This window comes from Ovis canadensis, chromosome 10 (genome assembly GCF_042477335.2).
Source record: "Ovis canadensis isolate MfBH-ARS-UI-01 breed Bighorn chromosome 10, ARS-UI_OviCan_v2, whole genome shotgun sequence".
Classification (NCBI taxonomy): domain Eukaryota; kingdom Metazoa; phylum Chordata; class Mammalia; order Artiodactyla; family Bovidae; genus Ovis; species Ovis canadensis.
In genome coordinates this window covers 66,999,203-67,018,744 of record NC_091254.1, presented here as the reverse complement: position 1 = coordinate 67,018,744, position 19,542 = coordinate 66,999,203, and the positions used below count along the sequence as shown (strand labels likewise).

At 39.4% G+C, this 19,542-nt stretch overlaps 1 protein-coding gene across 22 annotated transcripts in view; it reads left to right on the top strand.

Annotated features, from left to right (window-relative positions):
* Positions 1-19,542, top strand: part of MYCBP2 (MYC binding protein 2) — a 273,135-nt gene that overhangs the window by 19,647 nt on the left and 233,946 nt on the right. For all 22 annotated transcript variants that reach the window (XR_011259486.1, XR_011259485.1, XM_069601843.1 and 19 more), the window contains exon 2: positions 15,397-15,472. Coding sequence is in view for 20 of the 22 variants with exons in the window: in XM_069601843.1 (XP_069457944.1) it covers positions 15,397-15,472 (76 nt within the window). In the remaining 2 variants the exon portion in view is untranslated. The remainder of the gene's footprint in view (positions 1-15,396; positions 15,473-19,542) is intronic.

The following is a 19,542-nucleotide window of genomic DNA, read 5'->3' as shown; positions in this document are numbered from 1 at the left end:
AGTGGGTTGCCATTTCCTTCTCCAGGGGGGTCTTCCCGACACAGGGATCTCCCCCATTGCAGGCAGATTCTTTACCATCTGAGCCACCAGGGAAGCCCTGGTGGAGACCTGTGTTCAATCCCTGGGTCAGGAAGATCCTCTGGAGTAGGAAACGGCAATCCATTCCAGAATTCTTGCCTGGGAAATCCCATGGACAGAGAAGCCTGGCAGGCTACAATCCATAGAATTGCAAAGAGCTAGACACAACTGAGCAACTAACACTTTTGCTTTCAACCCATTTAGCTTGAGATGGCAGATTTGATCTTGCCTTTTGTGGGTGATGGTTTTCAGTTCTCAGAGCCTTTGCTGTGTTGGTGGGGTCTGTCTTAACACCATGCAGCTCCAGAGCAAGCCCAGGATTTGTGTGGGCTTTGTAGACAGGGTTAGAGAATCCCTTTCTCCATCCTTCGCCCTTCCAGGATTTTCTCCACATTCTCCAGCATGCAGGAGCCCCTTTCCCCAGTTCCTGTGGCCAGAAATGTAGGGTTTCTCTTGGAGGTTTAACTTCTGTGTTGTTGTTCTGTGTATGCAGTGGTTGCTTCCTGGTCTTAGAGCAAAGCTGTTAGAGAAAAGAGGAACAGGTAGCCAGGCTGGGAAGCTCACTGTCCTCTGGGTCACTTTTCCAAATTTGACTCCCTCCCACAGTATTTTGTATCGTTTTCAGAGTACTCAAGTAATTTTTTTTGCTCTTTCAGTCTTGTATTTTGCCCAAAGTTTATAGTTGTAAACAGCATGAAAGACAGGGTGTGTTTTATGTCACTGTACTGGCATCAGAATTCCTTCTCTGGGTGCTTTTAAAACTTTTCTCCTTATTTTTGATTTTTAGCAGCTTGACCATGCTCTTCCTAAATGTTTTTTCTTAGTGTGTGTTTATCATGTGTTTGGTGTTTATAGAACTTCTTAGATCTGTACAATATAATTTTTGTTTAATTTGACACATTGTGGCCTTTATTTCCTCTAGTATTATTATTTCAAACCTAGCCTCTCTCTCTCTCATTTCCTTCTGGGAATCCACTTAAACACACATGAGGCTGCTTGATATTGTCTTATGGGTGAAGGGTCAGCAGACTTCTTCTATAACTGGCCAGGTAGTAAATACTTGAGGCTTTTCAGGCTGTCCAGTCTCCCTTGAGATTGTTGCAACTGTGTTGTTACAGCTTGAAGGCAGCCATGGACAGTTTTTAAACAAGGAAGCATGACTGTGTTCCAGTATAAGTGTATTTACAAAAATAGGTTCAGTTCAGTTCAGTTCAGTTGCTCAGTCGTGTCCGACTCTTTGTGATCCCATGAATCGCAGTACTCCAGGCCTCCCTGTCTATCACCAACTCCCGGAGTTCACTCAAACTCACATCCATCGAGTCTGTGATGCCATCCAGCCATCTCATCCTCTGTCGTCCCCTACTCTTCCTGCCCCCAATCCCTCCCAGCATCAGAGTCTTTTCCAATGAATCAACTCTTCGCATGAGGTGGCCAAAGTATTGGAGTTTCAGCTTTAGCATCATTCCTTCCAGAGAATACCCAGGACTGATCTCCTTTAGAATGGACTGGTTGGATCTCCTTGCAGTCCAAGGGACTCTCAAAAGTCTTCTCCAACACCACAGTTCAAAAGCATCAATTCTTCAGGTAGCAGGTTAGATTTGGGCTGCAGACTGTAGTTTGCTGACTCCTGAAGTGTAGACAGTTATGGTTGCTGCAGTTACTTTGTGAATATAGAGGTAAAATCAAAGAAGTATAAAATACAGATATTGGCGGTAACAGAAGTGTGGGGGAACCAGGTGAGTGAGAATAAGGATAGAGTGTAAGAGAAGAGACTGAAAGATACGTTAGGACTGAGCTGCTGTCTTCTGTGTATTGCCTTATTTGAGAACAGTAGTGATAGAGGTAAACTTTCAATTGTTAAGAATACCTCTAGTAGCATTGTAAAGGGAGAAAAAAACATAGATCCCCAAAGCAGGCCTGCTGCTGCTGCTGCTAAGTCGCTTCAGTCGTGTCCGACTCTGTGCGACCCCATAGACGGCAGCCCACCAGGCTCCCCCGTCCCTGGGATTCTCCAGGCAAGAGCGCTGGAGTGGGTTGCCACTTCCTTCTCCAATGTATGAAAGTGAAAAGTGAAAGGGAAGTCGCTCAGTTGTGTCCGACCCCTAGGGCAGGCTAGCTACCTTTAAAAAAGTGATTGCAGTCGTTCTGATGAGTGATGATAAAACCTGAGAGAAGGCAGTGGGAATAGATGAAATGGAACAGTTTTGAGAGGCATTTTGGTGTTAGATAGATGATAAAAGGATGATAGGTATAGCCTGTGACTAGACATCAAATATAGAAATACTGATGCCTTTCTTCTAGTTAGCAAGGGAGGAAGGAAGAGCTAGTTTCTCAAAAGACCATTTTTGATACCATTCTCTCTAAATTTTCTTTGCTGGTTGTTTCAGCCAGTCCTGTGATTTCAATAATTACCTAATCATTTTGGGCTTCCTGGTCTGTGGTTTGTAGTTGAAACCTTTCTCTTGGTTTCTGGACCTGTACTTTGAAAAGTCTTCTGTTAGGAGTCTCTCAATCCTGTCTCAAATATATTAAGTGCAGTATATTCAAAGGTTCCTCGTGAGCATGCGTGATGTCGAGACATCATCCTGAAGTTTTCATTAAGAGATCATAATGACCTAACACCCATTCACCTCCTTTTATCCGGAGGCTGAGAAAAGTGGGAAAGTGACTGAGGTTAGGTGGAGAAGGAAGTGCAGCATTTAGGAATGAGTGTTTAAAGGGAAAGAAAGAAGATGGTAACTTGAGGAAGAAGACAAAGAATTGATCTGTCTTTTGGATAACAGACACTGTTGCAGATGTTCTTAGTGTCCTAGTCATATCTCTGTGGCTTTCATCTCTATCCTGTCTACTACATGTATGAATTTCTACCTGAGAACTTTCTTACTGGCGATAGAGAGATACTTGGCCTGTGTGTGGGGTAAGCCAGAAACGCCAGGGAGTTAACACCATCAGAAAGACTTTCAGTCAGTGATGGATACAGATGTGGTGGGTAGATACCTCATTTTCACATCTAACCTGAGCCGTGTTCTATGCCATCTACTTGAGTTCTCCAGTAAGGTCACACTCTAGTGCCCATCAAGGTAACTGGCTTAATAATGCACTTTTTCTTGATTGCCTTCCCTTCCCTATTTTACTTCTGATTTCCCCTGTCAGTGTTTTCCCCTGATCACCTCTCAAACAACTACTTGCACTTGAATCCTTGAATCATGTCTGCTTTTGGAGAAACCCAAACCAAGGTAGACACTTTAGCATGGTTAACAAAAAGAAATACAATTTGTTGGCACTTAATAAATATTAAGCATAAGTGCTTTATAATCTAATAAGTACTATTTTCATCCTATTTTACAGATGAGACAAGTGAGACCCAGAGAACTTAGTTGACTTTCCCAAGATCACAGAGCTAATAGATGATAGAGCTTGCATTTGAACCTATGCCATATGTCTCTAAATTCTGTCCTCTTAACCTGGTAGTTCAGTTCATTTGCTCAGTCATGTCCGACTCTTTGCGACCCCATGAACTGCAGCACGCCAGGCACCCCTGTCCATCATCAACTCCCGGGGTTCACCCCAACCTATGTTCATTGAGTCAGTGATGCCATTCAACCATCTCATCCTCTGTCGTCCCCTTCTCCTCTTGCCCTCAATCTTTCCCAGCATCAGGGTCTTTTCAAGTGAGTCAGCTCTTTGCATCAGGTGGCCAAAGTATTGGAGTTTCAGCTTCAGCATCAGTCCTGCCAATGAACACCCAGAACTGATCTCCTTTAGGATGGACTGGTTGGATCTCCTTGCTGTCCAAGGGACTCTCAAGAGTCTTCTCCAACACCACAGTTCAAAAGCATCAATTCTTCGGCACTCAGCTTTCTTCACAGTCCAACTCTCACATCCATACATGACCACTGGAAAAACCATAACCTTGACTAGATGGACCTTTGTTGACAAAGTAATGTCTCTGCTTTTGAATATGTTGTCTAGGTTGGTCATAACTTTCCTTCCAAGGAGCAAGCGTCTTTTAATTTCATGGCTGCAATCACCATCTGCAGTGATTTTGGAGCCCAGAAAAATAAAGTCAGCCACTGTTTCCACATCTATTTGCCATGAAGTGATGAGACTGGATGCCATGATCTTCGTTTTCTGAATGTTGAGCTTTAAGCCAACTTTTCACTCTCTTCTTTCACTTTCATCAAGAGGCTCTTTAGTTCCTCTTCACTTTCTGCCATAAGGGTGGTGTCATCTGCATATCTGAGGTTATTGATAACTTGGTAGACTAAGGGAGAATGGAAAAAGTGATGAACAAAAAAGAGAAAATGAAGACATTAATGGACCTCATAGAGGTTATTTTAAGGTGGGTGAAAGTAAAGTAAAGGGAGTAGTATCAATACATTCCAAATGGCATGCCTTTTAGCAGTTAACAAGTAAAGAGTTAGATTAGGTGCTCGAAGCTAAATAGGTAGTGATGGGATTTTGAAGTGGCCCACCACATCAAGGTGAAAGGTGGTAGGTTTTCCTGGTGATGTACCTTTATTGTCAGAGAAAGTTACTGGCTCTAGACCACCATTCTGATGCTGTGTGTGACCTCTCAGTAGCTATTATTAATGTCGTTACAGCTTATTGAAAACAATGTGAGTTACCAGTACAGAAATACGTATAGATTAGAACGGATAACTCATGAGAAGTAATATATATGCTAAAGATTTAAGGGACAGGAAAAGGAAGAGAAAGGAGCTAATACCGAAGGAGAAATGACTATCATGAAGGGAAGACAGAACACTAAAATAGAGGCTCTTCAAGAAGCTGAGGGTAGGGGAGTATTTAAAGAAGCAGACTGTTTGACAGTGCTCATGTAGAAGAATATAAAGGATGAAGACTGAAGATGAGAAATGCATTGGCAACAAGTAAGTTTGTGATGTTGGGAAGCCTCATACAGTTGTAGGAGCTTAATCCCAGGAGACTGTGAGACAGTTGTTCTCAAGAAGCTTAGTGATGGAGAGAGAAGGCGGGTAGAGAACCATTTGAAACTTTTTTTAATTTTTAGATTGGAGGAGGCAAATAGGTTAGAAGCCATAGAAGTGAGAGATTAAAGAATGAACAAAGAAAAGGTGTAAGTGGTTGAGCAAAATCCCAAAGAGGGTATGTGAGATGAGGTCCAGTACATGGGAGGAAGGGTGTCCCTGTGGCAAGTGCTTTCTCTTGGGATGAACGGACTTGAAAGAGGAGATTTCAGTTTTGGAAGAGGTCTCAGGGACATATTTTCACCCCTTTTTATCTTTCTATCTGAACTGTAGTAGTTTTTTCTGATCTCTTCAACTTGTGTCTTTATCATGTCTAATATGCTGTCAGCTCACTTCTTTAGTTGCAATTGTTTTCTCATGTCTGGAGGTTGAATTTGATTATTTTCAAATGTGCTATGTTTTCCATACCCTGCAGATATTTTTAAGCTAGTTTTTAATTTAAGCTTGGTAAGCATAGATGTGTCTCAAAATTTCTTCTGAAGTTTGTCTTTCTATTGTCTTTTTTTGCTAATTCTCACTAATAGTACCTTGTATCTTTGTGCCTGGTTGCCTCACTGCTAACTCATGACCCTTCTGTGGCTCTCTTAGTCCTAGGATGAATGAATTATCTTCAGAAAGTTTTGGAGTTGGTTCATGGCTCGAGTTTTGCTTGCCCACCTGGGTTCCATTTGCCTAGATTATAAGTTTTCATGAAGCATGGTCTAATAAAGTCATAATTTTTCAATCTTTTCTTCCCCTCACTCTCTCCTCCCAGTCTCTCCTTTTCTTATGCTGCTCTGCTCACTGCCTAGCCTTACCCCTCCCCGCCCTTCCCCTCCCATCCCTGCATGCTAAATCGCTTCAGACATGTCCAGCTCTCTGTGACCCTATGGGCTGTAGCCCACCAGTCTCTTCTGTCCATGAGGTTCTCCAGGCAAGAATACTGGAGTGGGTTGCTATGCCCTCCTGCAGGGGATCTTCCAGACACAGGGATTAAACCTGCATCTTTTACATCTTCTGCATTGGCAGGCATGCCACCTGGGAAGCCCTACCTCCAACCTAAAGACCCCCAACCTAAAGACTCCTATCCCGATCTAAAGACTTGCAGATAAAAATCAAGAGACTGAAGCTGTATAGGAAATCTCTTTGCATTTCTCTCCTAGACCAATTGAACTATTAAAATCTCTGTTCTTATTACTAATTATCAGCCTAAGTTAAGTAAATAAAAGTTGTCTACTTAGTAATCAGACTGCTGTCCTGCCCTAATTTATTCAGTGATGCATGAACACAATGAGAATATCATTACATTAATTACACAGGAGAAATAAGTCTGGCTTCTATAGAGAAGCTTCAATTTACACATGGTGTTTTATAAATTAGTTGCTTTTTAAAAATTGGTCTTATATTTACTGACCTTGATAGTTCATTTATTAATTCTTTATTTGTGGGATTATTTTACATTTTCTATAAATATGGTTATGTTCTTTACAAATAATAATGCTTTGCTCTTTGCTTTTCAACCATTGTGACTTTTATTTCTTTTGCTTGACTTACTGACTTCCAATACAGTATTAAGTAGAAGTGGTAATAGTGTAAATTCTTATTTTTTTTCCCCTGTACTTTGTGGAAGTATTTAAGTTTTCATTATTGAGTATAGTTAAGTGTAATGTTAGCTGTAGGGTTTTTGTTGATAATCAGATTAATAACATCTCTTCTTTTCCTAGTTTACTGAAGCATTTCATCACAAATAGTTGTTGAGTTTTATAAAATAATGCTTCTGTTGAAATGATCATATTTCTCCCTTATTTCCCTTATTCAGCATAAGGAGAAACTTAAAAAATAATAAATTTGGCATTTTACTTATTATCCTTTTTATATGTTGATGGACACTGAAATTGTCTTTAGGTCAGTGGCGTTTTTTCCTCATATTTTTATATTGAGATATGTAGTTTACATGCCATAAAATTGAACTTTTTGAGGTATTTAATTCAGTTATTTTTAGTATATTCACAAAGTTGTGCAACGGGAACATTTTCCTTCACCCCTCAAATAACTGTGTCCTTTTGTTGTCATTCCCTATCACCTTTCCTGCAGCCCCTGGCAACCCGAGTGATCAACTTCCTGTTGCTGTGGACCTGGACATTCATCTAAATGGGATCCTACCACTTGTAATCTTTTGTGGCCCTTGCTTCTTTCCATTTAGCATAATGTTTTCAAGGTCTGCCCAGACTGTAGCATGTTCCTACTGCATTCTTTTTTATGGCCGAATAATATTCTGTTACAGGCACGTGCCACATTCTGTTGAGTCTGTTTATCAGCTGATGAACATTTGCGTTGTTTCCACTCTTTGGCTATGTAGTATTTTTGCTTTTATGTTCGTAGGAGACACTGGGCTGATATTTTCTTATTTCAAAGTGTCTTTTTCAGACTTTGGTATCAGAATTATGCTAGCCTCATAAGATGAGCTGGGAAATGTTTTTTTTGTTTCATATTCTCTGAAAGAATTAGTCTGAGACTGATATTTGCAAGACTGTACCAGCGAATTCTGTAAGTGTTTGGAGGAATTCACTGTTGAAGCCATTTGAGTGTAGTTTTCTTCGTGGGAAAGTTTTGACTAGGGATTCAGTTTCTTTAACAGACATAAGACCACTCAGACACTGTGTTTTTCCCTTGGGTAGTGTTGAGAAGTTATTTTGTCCTTTTACCTAAGTTGTGAAATTTAGGGGCACTGTGTGTAGTAATGTCCCCTTCCTTATTTATTTCTCTTGTTGGTAATTTGTGGTTTTATTTTTTCCTGACCAATCTTGCTAGAAGTTTATTAGATTTATTAATCTATTCAGAGAACCAGTTTTGACTCCTTGATTTCCTCTTTCTGTTTCACTGATATCTGCTCTTATTTTAATTTCTCTCCTTCTACATTCTTTACACTAAGTTGGCTCTCTTCTTTCTAGTTTCTTAAGTTGTAAGCCTATACTTTCAGAGTTTCTTTTTTCATCGAATGCATTTGTATGCAAAAAACTATGTGTTTCCTCTAAGTCCTGCTTTAGTGACATTCCCCAAGTTTTGATATGTCATGTTTAATTTTTATTCCATTGAAGATATTTTCTAATTTCCATTGTAAGGTCTCCATTATAGCTCTTTGATCCGTAGGTTATTTAGAAATCTGTTTTTTTAGATTTCCAAATATTTGAGAATTTCATAGTTTTCTGTTGTTCGTTTACAGTTTAATTTTTTTGTGACCATTGTCCTTAAAAATTTGTTGAGGCTTGGTCTGTGGCCCAGCATACCATCTGTTTTGGAAAATAGGCTATCGGCCTTAAAAAAGGATACGCACTCTGCAGTTGTTGGATGTGATTTTCTATGTCTGCTAATTAGGTCAGGTTGATTAGTCATGGTTTTACATCTTCCTGCTTGCATCCTGTTTTGTCCTCTACTTGTTCTGTCAGTTACTTAGAGACGGTAAATTCTGATCTTGTGACTGTGGATTTGTCTTTTCTTCTTTTACCTTCTCTCAGTTTTGCTTTCTATATGTTGTAGCTATGCTGTTGCTGTTATACACATTCACATTTAGGATTTTTGTGTCCTCCTACTGAATGGACCCTTTCAGCATTGCGAAATGTTCTGCTCATCTCTGATAGCACTTCTAGCCTTAAAAATTACTTCATCAAGTATATAGCCACACCAGCTTTTTTGGAGAGGCCAGTGGGTGTGTGCAGGATATATCTTCTGCAATCCTTTTACTTTTAGACTGTGTCCTTTTATTTAAAATTTTGATGTTGCAATTTTTAAAGGAAGTCTTTTCTTTCATACTTCTTAAGAGTATTGGTGTATTGATGGGAAATTATGTCAGCTTCTGTGGATGTGAAATCATCTCTTATTTTTTCTTCATTATAAAAAATATTTATTTATTGGCTGTGCTGGGTCTTCATTGCTGTCTTTTTTCTAAATGCAGCAAACAGGGGCTATTCTCTAGTTGCTGTGCGGGAGCTTCTCTTGTTGTGGCGCACAGGATCCAGAGCACATGGGCTTCAGTAGGGCCACACGGGTTCAGTAAGTGTGGCTCTTGGGGCTCTAGAGCCTTGGTTAGTATTTGTGGGACTCAGATTTAGTTGCTTCATGGCATGTGGGATTTTTCAGGACAAGGGATCAGACCTGTGTGCCCTGCATTGCAAAGTGGATTCTTAACCCCTGGACCGCTAGAGATAAGCCCTATTTTTGTGTTCATTTTTAAAGGATATATTTGATAGATATATAATTCTAGGTTGCTAACCCTCCCATCCTCCCCCCACCCCCCAGCACTTTTCAGCACACAAAAAATGGAAGCTGTCAGTCTTCAAATGTTTTTTTTCCTCCCCCCTCTGGCTACTGTTAACATTTTCTCTATATCCTTTATCTCATCGGTTTGACTGTGCCAAGCATTTGGTATGTCTAGGTGTGTTTTTCTTTTTGTGTTTTCTCCTTAGAATTTCCCGAATTTCTTGAATCTCTAGGTTGATTTCTTTCCTTACTTTTGTAAGAGCATCATCAATTGTTTCCTCACATATTGCTTTTGCTCCATTCTTTATTTTGTCTCTTTGTCTGAGATTGCAGATACATGAATATGAGACAGTTTGGCTCCGTCTCACATGTTTCATATTCTTTGGTTTATCACAGTCTTTTCTCTGTGCTTGAGTTTGGATGATATTTTTTTCTTGGCTTGTGTGCAAGTCAGTGATTTCTCTTTTCTTCTGCTCTGTTCTGCTCTTAGAATCTTCTGACAAGTTCTTAATTTCGGGTATTGATTTTTCTGTTCCAGGAAATCCACTTGGCTTTTTCTTTAAATGTTGAAAATTACATCATTTCATCCATTTTGTTCATCTTTGCATCTAGGTCAAGTCCTTGCTTCCCAGTGTCTGGGTTATCTTGAGTCTACCTGACTGTCTGTTTTTCTCTTGACTGTCCCGTTATTTTGCTTCCTTGGATGTCTGTTAATATGTTTATTTTATATCTAACATTTTGTGTAAAAGAACAGTGCATTTATTTCAGATGATAAGGTTTGTTTTTTATTGTGTAAGACAGATAGGGTGAGGTATTGGCTACCTCAGTCCAAATCAGAGATTGAGTAGATTCCTCCAGCTGCTGAGAGTCTGCCTTCTGAAACTAGGTAGCGGTGGGATATTGACCCTACCCTTTTGGCTCAGCCCCCTCATTTCTTTCTTGAGTGCACCATCACTAAGCAGATGTACTCTCAGATGTCCTGGTTATGTATTTGGAGCTTTTCTCGATTCCAGTCTGTCATCCCAGCCCAGGCAGACATCTAAGGCACCATAGTTTTGGTTTCCTTTAGTGAACTCAGTCCTCACTTATACCCAGTCTGCAGATGCCCTCATGCAGGAAGATGCCAGTGATCTCAGCTCTTCTGGGAAGTGCTCGTCCATATCTGGATTCATCTGGTTCCCCTGTTGCTTCCAGACCTTTCTTGTATTAGTCCAGTTTTTGAAGGAAAAGCGATGACTTGCTCCTTTAGTATCTTTCTTTGGTAAAATAGAAGTGGAAGTCATGAGTTTATCTTTGCAGAAAGAAAAGGCAGATAATTTCCAGAGTGCTTATTTCTATAAACATAGTGATGTTTTGAATAGTTTTATCTGTGTTGCATACTAATAGTTATATTTTTTCTCCTGATATGAGCCTGTTTATCAAAATATACGCTAGGCCAGGGTCAACAAACTATGGGCCACAGACCAAATGCAGCTCAGTTCCTTTTCTGGTACGCCTTGTGAGCTAAGACTGGTTTTTACATTTTTAAAATGAACAGATACACATCAGTCAGTCAGTCAAAGGGGAAACATGTCTTGTGACCCATGAAAATTGTATGAAATTCAAATTTCAGTATTCAGAAATCACAGTCAGATTGTAATGCTCAGTCGCTAAGTCAGGTCACTCTTTGTGACCCCATGAACTGTAGCCCACCAGGCTCCTCTGTTCATGGGATTTCCCAGGCCAGAATACTGGACTGGGTTGCCATCTTCTCCTCCAGGGGATCTTCCTGACCCAGGGATGGAACCTGTGTCTCCGGTGTCTCCTGCGTTGGCAGGCAGGTTCTTTACCACCAGCACCATGACCGCCCTGATCTGTCCCTGTGTTGCCTATGACTGCTCATGTTAGTGGAGGATGAGCAGTTGTAACAGAGATCTTATGGCCCACAAAACATAAAATATTTGCTGTCTGGCCCTTTACCAAAAAAATGTGCTTATTCATGTTTCAGACCATAGACTTGGGAATTTTTCATTTCTCATTTCTAAGGGAAATCGAACAAATGATTGAAACCCTCTTATTCCATATGTTCTTTGAATTTTGACTTATTTAAATACTAGCATTTTAGAGTTAGAAAGAACTTCAGAGATAATCTCCTTCAACCTTTTATTTTGCAAAGAGAGAAACAGATTTAGAGGAAGTTATAAATAAAATTATGGCTGATTTTTGTTTTGTTAGAAAATAGACTTAGTGTTAAATGGATATAGAAACTAATGATATGTAACATGGAACAACTTGCAAGATTTATTTGTTCTTGTTGCAGAAGTATTTAGTTTCACTGAACTGGTAGCTATTAAGAGAATTTTTTCTTTGGAATCTTTAAAGTAAATATTTTAAAATAAATATTTAAAGCATGTTAATAACCTTTGCCTTTCATTACCACCCATAATTCTTCCAAATCTCATGGGTCTGAGGTTCTTTTTGTAAGAAGACTAAAAATCTTACAGTACCAATTCCAGACATTCTTCATTAAGCTCCTATTGATTTAAGATTTAAAGTCCTAAATCATCAAAAATTCCATGGTGCAATGTTAATGTGTAAGGCTTTTTTCTAGAGTTTTTCTTTTGTCTATCCATCGTTAGATACCATGAAAAGTTTAAGCTTAGTTCTGAAATGCAGTCATATAGTAGGATGTTGTATTACTAGTAAATGGCACTTTTATTTTCTAAGTTGAACACAGATTTCCTGCCTATAATTTTTGGCTTTTTACTAGGTTTTTTGGACAATAATCTACTTCTAAAACAAGCCACATCAACAAAAAACACCAATTTGTGGGGACTTGGGGAAAGCGTCAGATGATGTGTATATTCAAAATTGGTGGGTCCAGATTCATTAAAATTGTTATAACTAATTAGATGCCAAATGCATAAAAATATTTTAGGAATACATTCAAAGTCATTTGAATTTTAAGAAAGTCCATTATACAAAACAGACAAAAGTGTTGGTGTATGCTTTGAAAAATTTAAGTCCATGATAAGTAGGCTCCAGGAAATCCATTTTAATTTGGAGATATATATATATGTGTATATATATATATATATATATATATATATATAGTGACTTCCTGGTGGCTCAGATGGTAAAACGTCTGCCTACCTGGGAGACCCAGGTTCGATCCCTGGATGGGGAAGATCCTCTGTAGAAGGAAATGGCAAACCACTTCAGTACTCTTGCCTGGGAAATCCCATAGTTGGAGGAGCCTGGTAGGCTACAGTCCGTGGGGTCGCAAAGAGTTGGACACGACTGAGCGACTTACACACTCGCGCGCACACACACACACACGTATATATATTTATTCTGTTTCTCTGATGATTGGTTTTTGAATGAACCTTGATGCTTTTCTAAACTGTATAGAAGGGGTTAACCTTTTAGTATTTACTTATTTCTTTTGATCAAATAACTGATTTCACTTACATAAACTTGAGTATAAAGGAAAGTTGATTTTCTAAACCATACATGAAAAATACTCATTACTTTTCATCACCCTGTTTATTCGTCTGGTATTTCTTGAACATCTATGATGTGTCAGAGACTGATGCAGGTGCTAAGAGGGAAAGTGTTGAAATAGATATTTTTTGCTCATAGCCGAGTAGATTGTGTGAGCAGGTATATCTATCCATGTGTAGCGCTTGATACTGTTACTCTCTTTCTCTTGTCTTTTGTAGCATACTGTGGTGGGGAAATCCCATGTGCATACATGATTTCCATTACTACCTTTGCATGAAAATCTGAGGAAAATAATCCCACGGATAATTCCTTAAAGGATGTTTCTGGCTAGATATCCTTTAAATGTATTGGCATATTGATGAATCCATCCTTGACCCTCCCCTTATTTTACTCTAAGGCTGGTAGCTATAGCTCTGAAATTCTTTTCTCCCTGGCCTCTCTCCTTCCTCCCACTTTCCCTCAAAGTAGTTTGAGTGCTTTATCTGAGACACTTTTCTGAGCAAAGAGGTTGAAGCAGAGAGCAAGAACGATGTGGCTTCTGAACTCTTGAAGCTTACTTCTTGGTGCGAGTGCAGCACTAAAGTATGGAGAAGGCAATGGTGCCCCACTCCAGTGCTCTCGCCTGGAAGATCCCACGGACGGAGGCGCCTGGTGGACTGCAGTCCATGGGGTCGCTAAGAGTTGGACATGACTGAGCGGCTTCACTTTCACTTTTCACTTTCATGCATTGGAGAAGGAAATGGCAGCCCACTACAGTGTTCTTGCCTGGAGAATCCCAGGGATGGGGGAGCCTGGTGGGCTGCAGTCCGTGGGGTCGCTAAGAGTTGGACACGACTGAGTGGCTTCCCTTTCACTTTTCACTTTCATGCATTGGAGAAGGAAATGGCAGCCCACTACAGTGTTCTTGCCTGGAGAATCCCAGGGATGGGGGAGCCTGGTGGGCTGCCGTCTGTGGGGTCGCACAGAGTCGGACACGACTGAAGCGACTTAGCAGCAGCAGCAGTGCTAAAGAGACAACTCTAAGCATAATTGCAGTTGTAGGTTATGTGATGAGATACACGTGTAAGATGAAATGAAAATCCGTGTTAGGGAAACTAGCCCAGTCTGGGACATTTCTGAGTAAGTGTCACTTACACTGGGGCCTCAGAGATGAACAGGAGTTAGTTAGCAAGAGAGGTGGGATAAAATTCCAGGAAGACTTCATGAGAGCCCTAAGGAGCCTAGCAGATTCAAACAGCTGAAAGAATAGTCCTTGTGGCTGGAATGTGATGAACAAGTTGGAAAAGGATACAAAATGAGGTGAGTCAGCTCTTGGTAGAGAATCTTTTAAATCAGGTCAGTGCTTTTGGTCTTTATGGAAGAGAACAGAACATATTGATAGAGTTTGTAGTGGCAGAATTACCTATTCATTTTTTTTTGTTGTTTGTTTGTTTTTTTTAAGTTGATTGAATTCCTATATGAGATACAGATTTGCATAAATTCCTGATGCAAATGCAAAGAGCTGATGTAGATAGATTTAAGAACTATTTATATGTAATAAGATTTTGTGGTTAAAGTATGAAGCTGAAGCGTGAAGTTTTCATATGCTTGTTCATGTGTATTTTGTTGACATTTTAGTATCTTGAATTCAAACGTTTCAAAAGCAAACTTATTTTTTTTTTTTGCAAACTAATTCTTCCCCTTGATTTCCCTGTTTTGTGAATGACATTCCTACCTCCAAGTGACCTAGCCTTGCAGTTTTTGTTTTGGTCATAGCTTCCACTGCGTTAGTTACCAAGTGTTAAGGACGGACCTCTGTAGTATCTAGGATCTCCTCCTCATCTCCTCCTCCTCTTCATCTTTTGTCTCTGTTATAGCAGTAGCAGCCTTCTGTTGGATCATTCAACTATGATTTTCACTCAAGTCTCAGAGTTCCTTGAGGACGAGAACTGTCTTTTTCATCTGGTCTTTAGTACCTGGCAGTGTGCACTTCGACATGGTAGACATGAAAAATATTAAATGAGATGAAAATAAAACATGTTCCTTGATTCTTATTTCTCCCACTGTAATTCTTATTCTTTGCCACATTAAAGATTTTTTTCCCCCTCAAAGTCATTAAGGGACTTTCTATTGCTTAAAGGATAATTTGATCTTAGGGCTGTGAGGTAATGAAAAACTGGCTGCTGCATATGAGGAGTGTATGAGTTGGGGTTTCCTTAGAGTAATTTAGTAAAAATGAACTCCTGAGCTTTATTGCATTGTAGTCCTCACTATTAACAAAGAGCAGATTTTTCTGAGAAGGAAACATAACTAATATTTATTAGCATCCCTGCTGTGGAATAAAGTGTTAACAGTTTCATTTGATGCCTTATTACATTTTTTAATTTTAGAAAAGTATGTTCAGAATTCACACTTTAAAATACAATGTATATTTCTTAGCTGTCCAGTATTGTGCTGTCTTGTCAATAGCTCTGTTGTGTGTTAGTATCTTGTATGTACACCTAGAGTATATATTGTTTTGTAATTTTGGGAGTACCTGTTTTTAATAGCTTTATATATTCTAAATATGAACTTTCATCATTCTTTTGTTCCATTTTTTTTTAATTTTTAGGAATAAGAAAATTTTAAATAAGAAGAAGTTGAAAAGAAAACAGAAGAGCAAATCAAAAGTAAAGACAAGAAGCAAGGTAAAACTGTTAGTAATTTAAAAGGAATAAGGACTTTTTCATACAGTAATTTGAATAAAAATACAAAAGCTAGAAAGGTAAGAGGTACAAACTACTATGTATAAAATAGATAAGCTATAAGGATATATAATACACCACAGGGAATACAGCCAATATTTTATAACTGTAAATGGAATATAACATTTAAAAATTCTGAATCACTGTTGTTCACCTGAAACTTATATAATGTTGTACATCAACTATTTCAATAAAAATAATAAGATATGTGTATAATCATTTCTGTGCACTAAAGTAATATTTAAAGCCCCTTATCATTTGATCACACTGTTTAATTTTATCTTTTGGGCATTTTTGATTGGTGACCTGCAAATTATTATTTGGGAATTTGAAAATTATTTATTATTTATTCCTGTTATCTTTGATCAGTCCACTGGGGGAGGATATCTGTTTCTCTTCTCTTTTTCATTCTGACCACATGCACTGGAAACTGACTGAAATTGGCTTGTGAGTTGGGACTTGGTTTCAACTTTGTCATACACCTGTGCACGCATTGTGAGTTAGAGAGTGTATTGGTGCGTGCATATTGTTCTGAACTTCTTTTGGCTGTTGGTGGCTGTACAGAAGAAAAGGTAATAGAGAATATTTGAACTTGGTGGTACCTTAAGAGATCAAGGATCCGTTTTCCTACTTAATGCAGACATCTTCTCTATAAAATCCACCTAGTTTTTTCTTAAGCATTTCACTTTCTATAAAAGAGTCTCTTTTCTAATGGACAGGCAGAAGAGAGAAATTCTAACTGTGATTTCTGAGGAGCTCTACTTTTGGTTATAGAAACAGTCACTTAGCTTGGGTTGTATAGCATATTTACGTTCTATAGACAGTTGTTTCCTGACCTTTTTAATGAGTGTTCTTGCTTCTCTAGCTGGAAGAAATCTACTTTGAAGTAGTAAATCAAAAATAAAAGCATGGGGGATGAAATTGATCCTTTGGACCCAGGGATTATAATAATATCATCGAATCTTCTTGCTTCTCTTTTCCTCTGAGCGTGGATTTATTGCCTGTGGCTGAGGCCTAAGGCTGCTGGCAGCTCCAACTTTATTTTCTTTAGGCAAAAGGCAGTTTCTTCCACTAATTGTGGCAGAAAATCTCGGATAGGGTTTTTAATTGACCTGCCTTATTCACTTTGATCTTGAAAATGGGGTGCTTTGATTGGTTAGATTCTGAGTTACTTTTGTAATGGATGGTGGGTGAGCACCCTGATGAACAGCCTATGTGGAATGTGGTTGCCCTAAGGAAAATGTTACTGCGTGGGCAGATAAATAATATATGTTCACTGTATCACATCTTACTACATCTGTTTTGGGGACAGAAGAGGGAAGTAAGTGGAGAGTATTCTTACTATCTTGATGCATGGAAACCTTTAACAAATATTTATACACAGTCATTCAGGTTTACAGTCTCTACCCCTTTTCTACTTTTTGGTGCTATGTGCAGAGTCTGAATATAGGAATATTGAAAGTCTTTTAGAGTCCTTTTTAAGGTTTCATTTGTTGATTTTCCTAAAAGTGGTGGCATGTGATATCTAGGAAGAGATAAAAAGTCAAAGTCTTTCTTCTGTTTCAGTTCTGTCTCTGACTAGCTTTGTTTCCTTAATAATTTACCTTTCTTCTGTTGGCCTTTAGGTTTTCTATCTACTTTTTAGGAGCAGCTTGTGATAAGAATGATATTAAAAAAAGCTTCATTCAGTTACTCCTTAGACTTTAATTACTGACTCTGTGCAGACCTTGTGCTGGGTATTTGGGATGCAAAGATGAGTAGGAAGCATTTCCTGTTCATGGTGAGTGTATAAAGTGGTGGTGGTAGTCTCTGTCCTCTGTTACTATTTCTGGACTATTTTTTCATCCACCTCTTTTTATAAAAATTACTTTTTAAGTGCTATTCAGCTATACTGATTCATCTTCTTTATTGCTCTCATTGGCCCCTCTATTTCTCCATTAGCCATCGTCTTCATTACTCTCCGTATCTGGTATAGATTCCACAGTATTTTTAGAAAAACTCTTGCTTAATCTACTGTATTAGTTCTTTATAGCTGCTATAACAAACCTTTTATTTTATACTTGGCTTAAAACAGCACAAATTATCTTACAGTTCTGGAAGTCTGAAGTCTCAGGTGGGTGGTCTCACTAGGCTACCATCAAAGTGTTGGTAAGACTGTACTCTTTCTGGAGGCTTTAGGAGAGAATTCCTTTCCTTGCCTTTTCCAGCTTCTAGAGCCTGCATTCCTCGAGTTCTGTGTCCTTCCATCTTCACAGCCAGTAATTGTTGGTTGAGTCTTCTCATGCTACACTACTCTGAACCTTTCCTGTGGTGATATTTATTTTTCCAACTGTCTTGCCACCCTCTCCCATTTATATAAACCGTTGGGATTGCACGGGCTTCCCTGGTGGCTCAGCTGGTAAAGAATGCGCCTGCAATGTGGGAGACCTGGGTTTAGTCCTTGGGTTGGGAAGATACCCTGGAGAAGGGAAAGGCTACCCACTCCAGTATTCTGGCCTGGAGAACCCCTATACAGTCCATGGGGTTGCAGAGAGTTGGACACAACTGAGCGACTTTCACTTGGGATTACATTGAACCTCCCTCAATAATCCATGATAACTACCCCCATCTCAGAATTCTTAACCACATCTGCAGGCTCCCTTTTACCATATAAGGTAATGTACTCACAGGATCTGGGGATTGGGGGGAGATGTTTTTGGAGGCCATTATTCTGACTACCACATCTTCGTTTTCCTCATTTGTACATTTGTTGGATTTATCTGACAAGTGCTGGAGTGTCTCTCGTGCTCAGTGATAAAGAATCTGCCTGCCAGTGCAGGAGACATGGGTTTAAGCCCTGGTCCAGAAAGATCTCACTTGCTGCAGAGCAGCTAAGCCCATGTGCCCTAACCACTGAGCCTGTGCTCTACTGAGCCCATGTGCCACAGCTGCTAAACCCGCGTGCCTAGAGCCTGCTCTGCAATAGGGGAAACTGCCACAGTGAGAAGCCTGTGCACCACAGCTGGAGTAGGCCCCGCTCTCCACAACTAGAGAAAAGCCCTCACAGCAGCAAAGACCCAGCACAGGCCCGCCCCCCCCCAAAAAAAAACAAACCTCAGCCGTCCAAATGCAGCCGTCTTTCCCTGCAGGTGAGCACCTCCTGCCAAAGGGAGTTAAACGAAAGAGAGTTTATGGACAGCAGTACCCTTTCATGATTGCCAGCATCAAAGGAACCTTCCATAGGCAGATTATTTTCTTATTTTTTCTGGTCAAATAGTTCTTCCATTTTTCCTGTGTCTTTTTCAGTCCTTTGCCATTCTCCTCAAACTTGTGATAAGTTCTGCTCTCCAGCTAATGACTTCACTTTCTTATAAGAGAAGTCAAATCCATGACACAGGAAACATCCTCAAATTCCTGCTATCAAATGTATTTATCTTAAATCAGGTTCTTCAATGGCAGAACCTGAAACTGGGAGTGTTGAAAAACACAGTCATGGTTTAGAAACTTTCCATCATCCCTAAGGCTTTCCTTATTGTCTGCTGCATTCCACCCACCCCCACTCCTCCGCCCCCGCCCCCGGTTACAGCCTTAAATCTATGCAACCGCAGATATGCTTTCTGTCATTATAGATTAGTTTTCATTTTTTAGAATTTCATGTAACTGTGATCATACTGGGTATACTCTTGTATCTGGCTTCTTTCCCTCAGCATAATGATTTTGAGTTCTGTTGATGTTTTTGTATATATTAATAGTTTTTCCTTTTTTTTTTTTCCTTTTCCTGATTAGTATCCCATTGTTTGTATATATCCTGATTTGTTAATTCACTCATTTGTTGATGGGCATTTTGGTGTTGTTTCCAGTTTCCAACCATTGCAAATAAAACCACTATGAACATTTGTGTACTAGTCTGTGTGTGGGTACACTTTTTTGTTTTTGGGGGGAGGGTAAATACCTAGGTTTGGGATGATTAAGGTGATGATTTCTTTGATTTTGAGAGGACTCTCAAAAGCAGTTTACAGTAATGGCTAAGATTT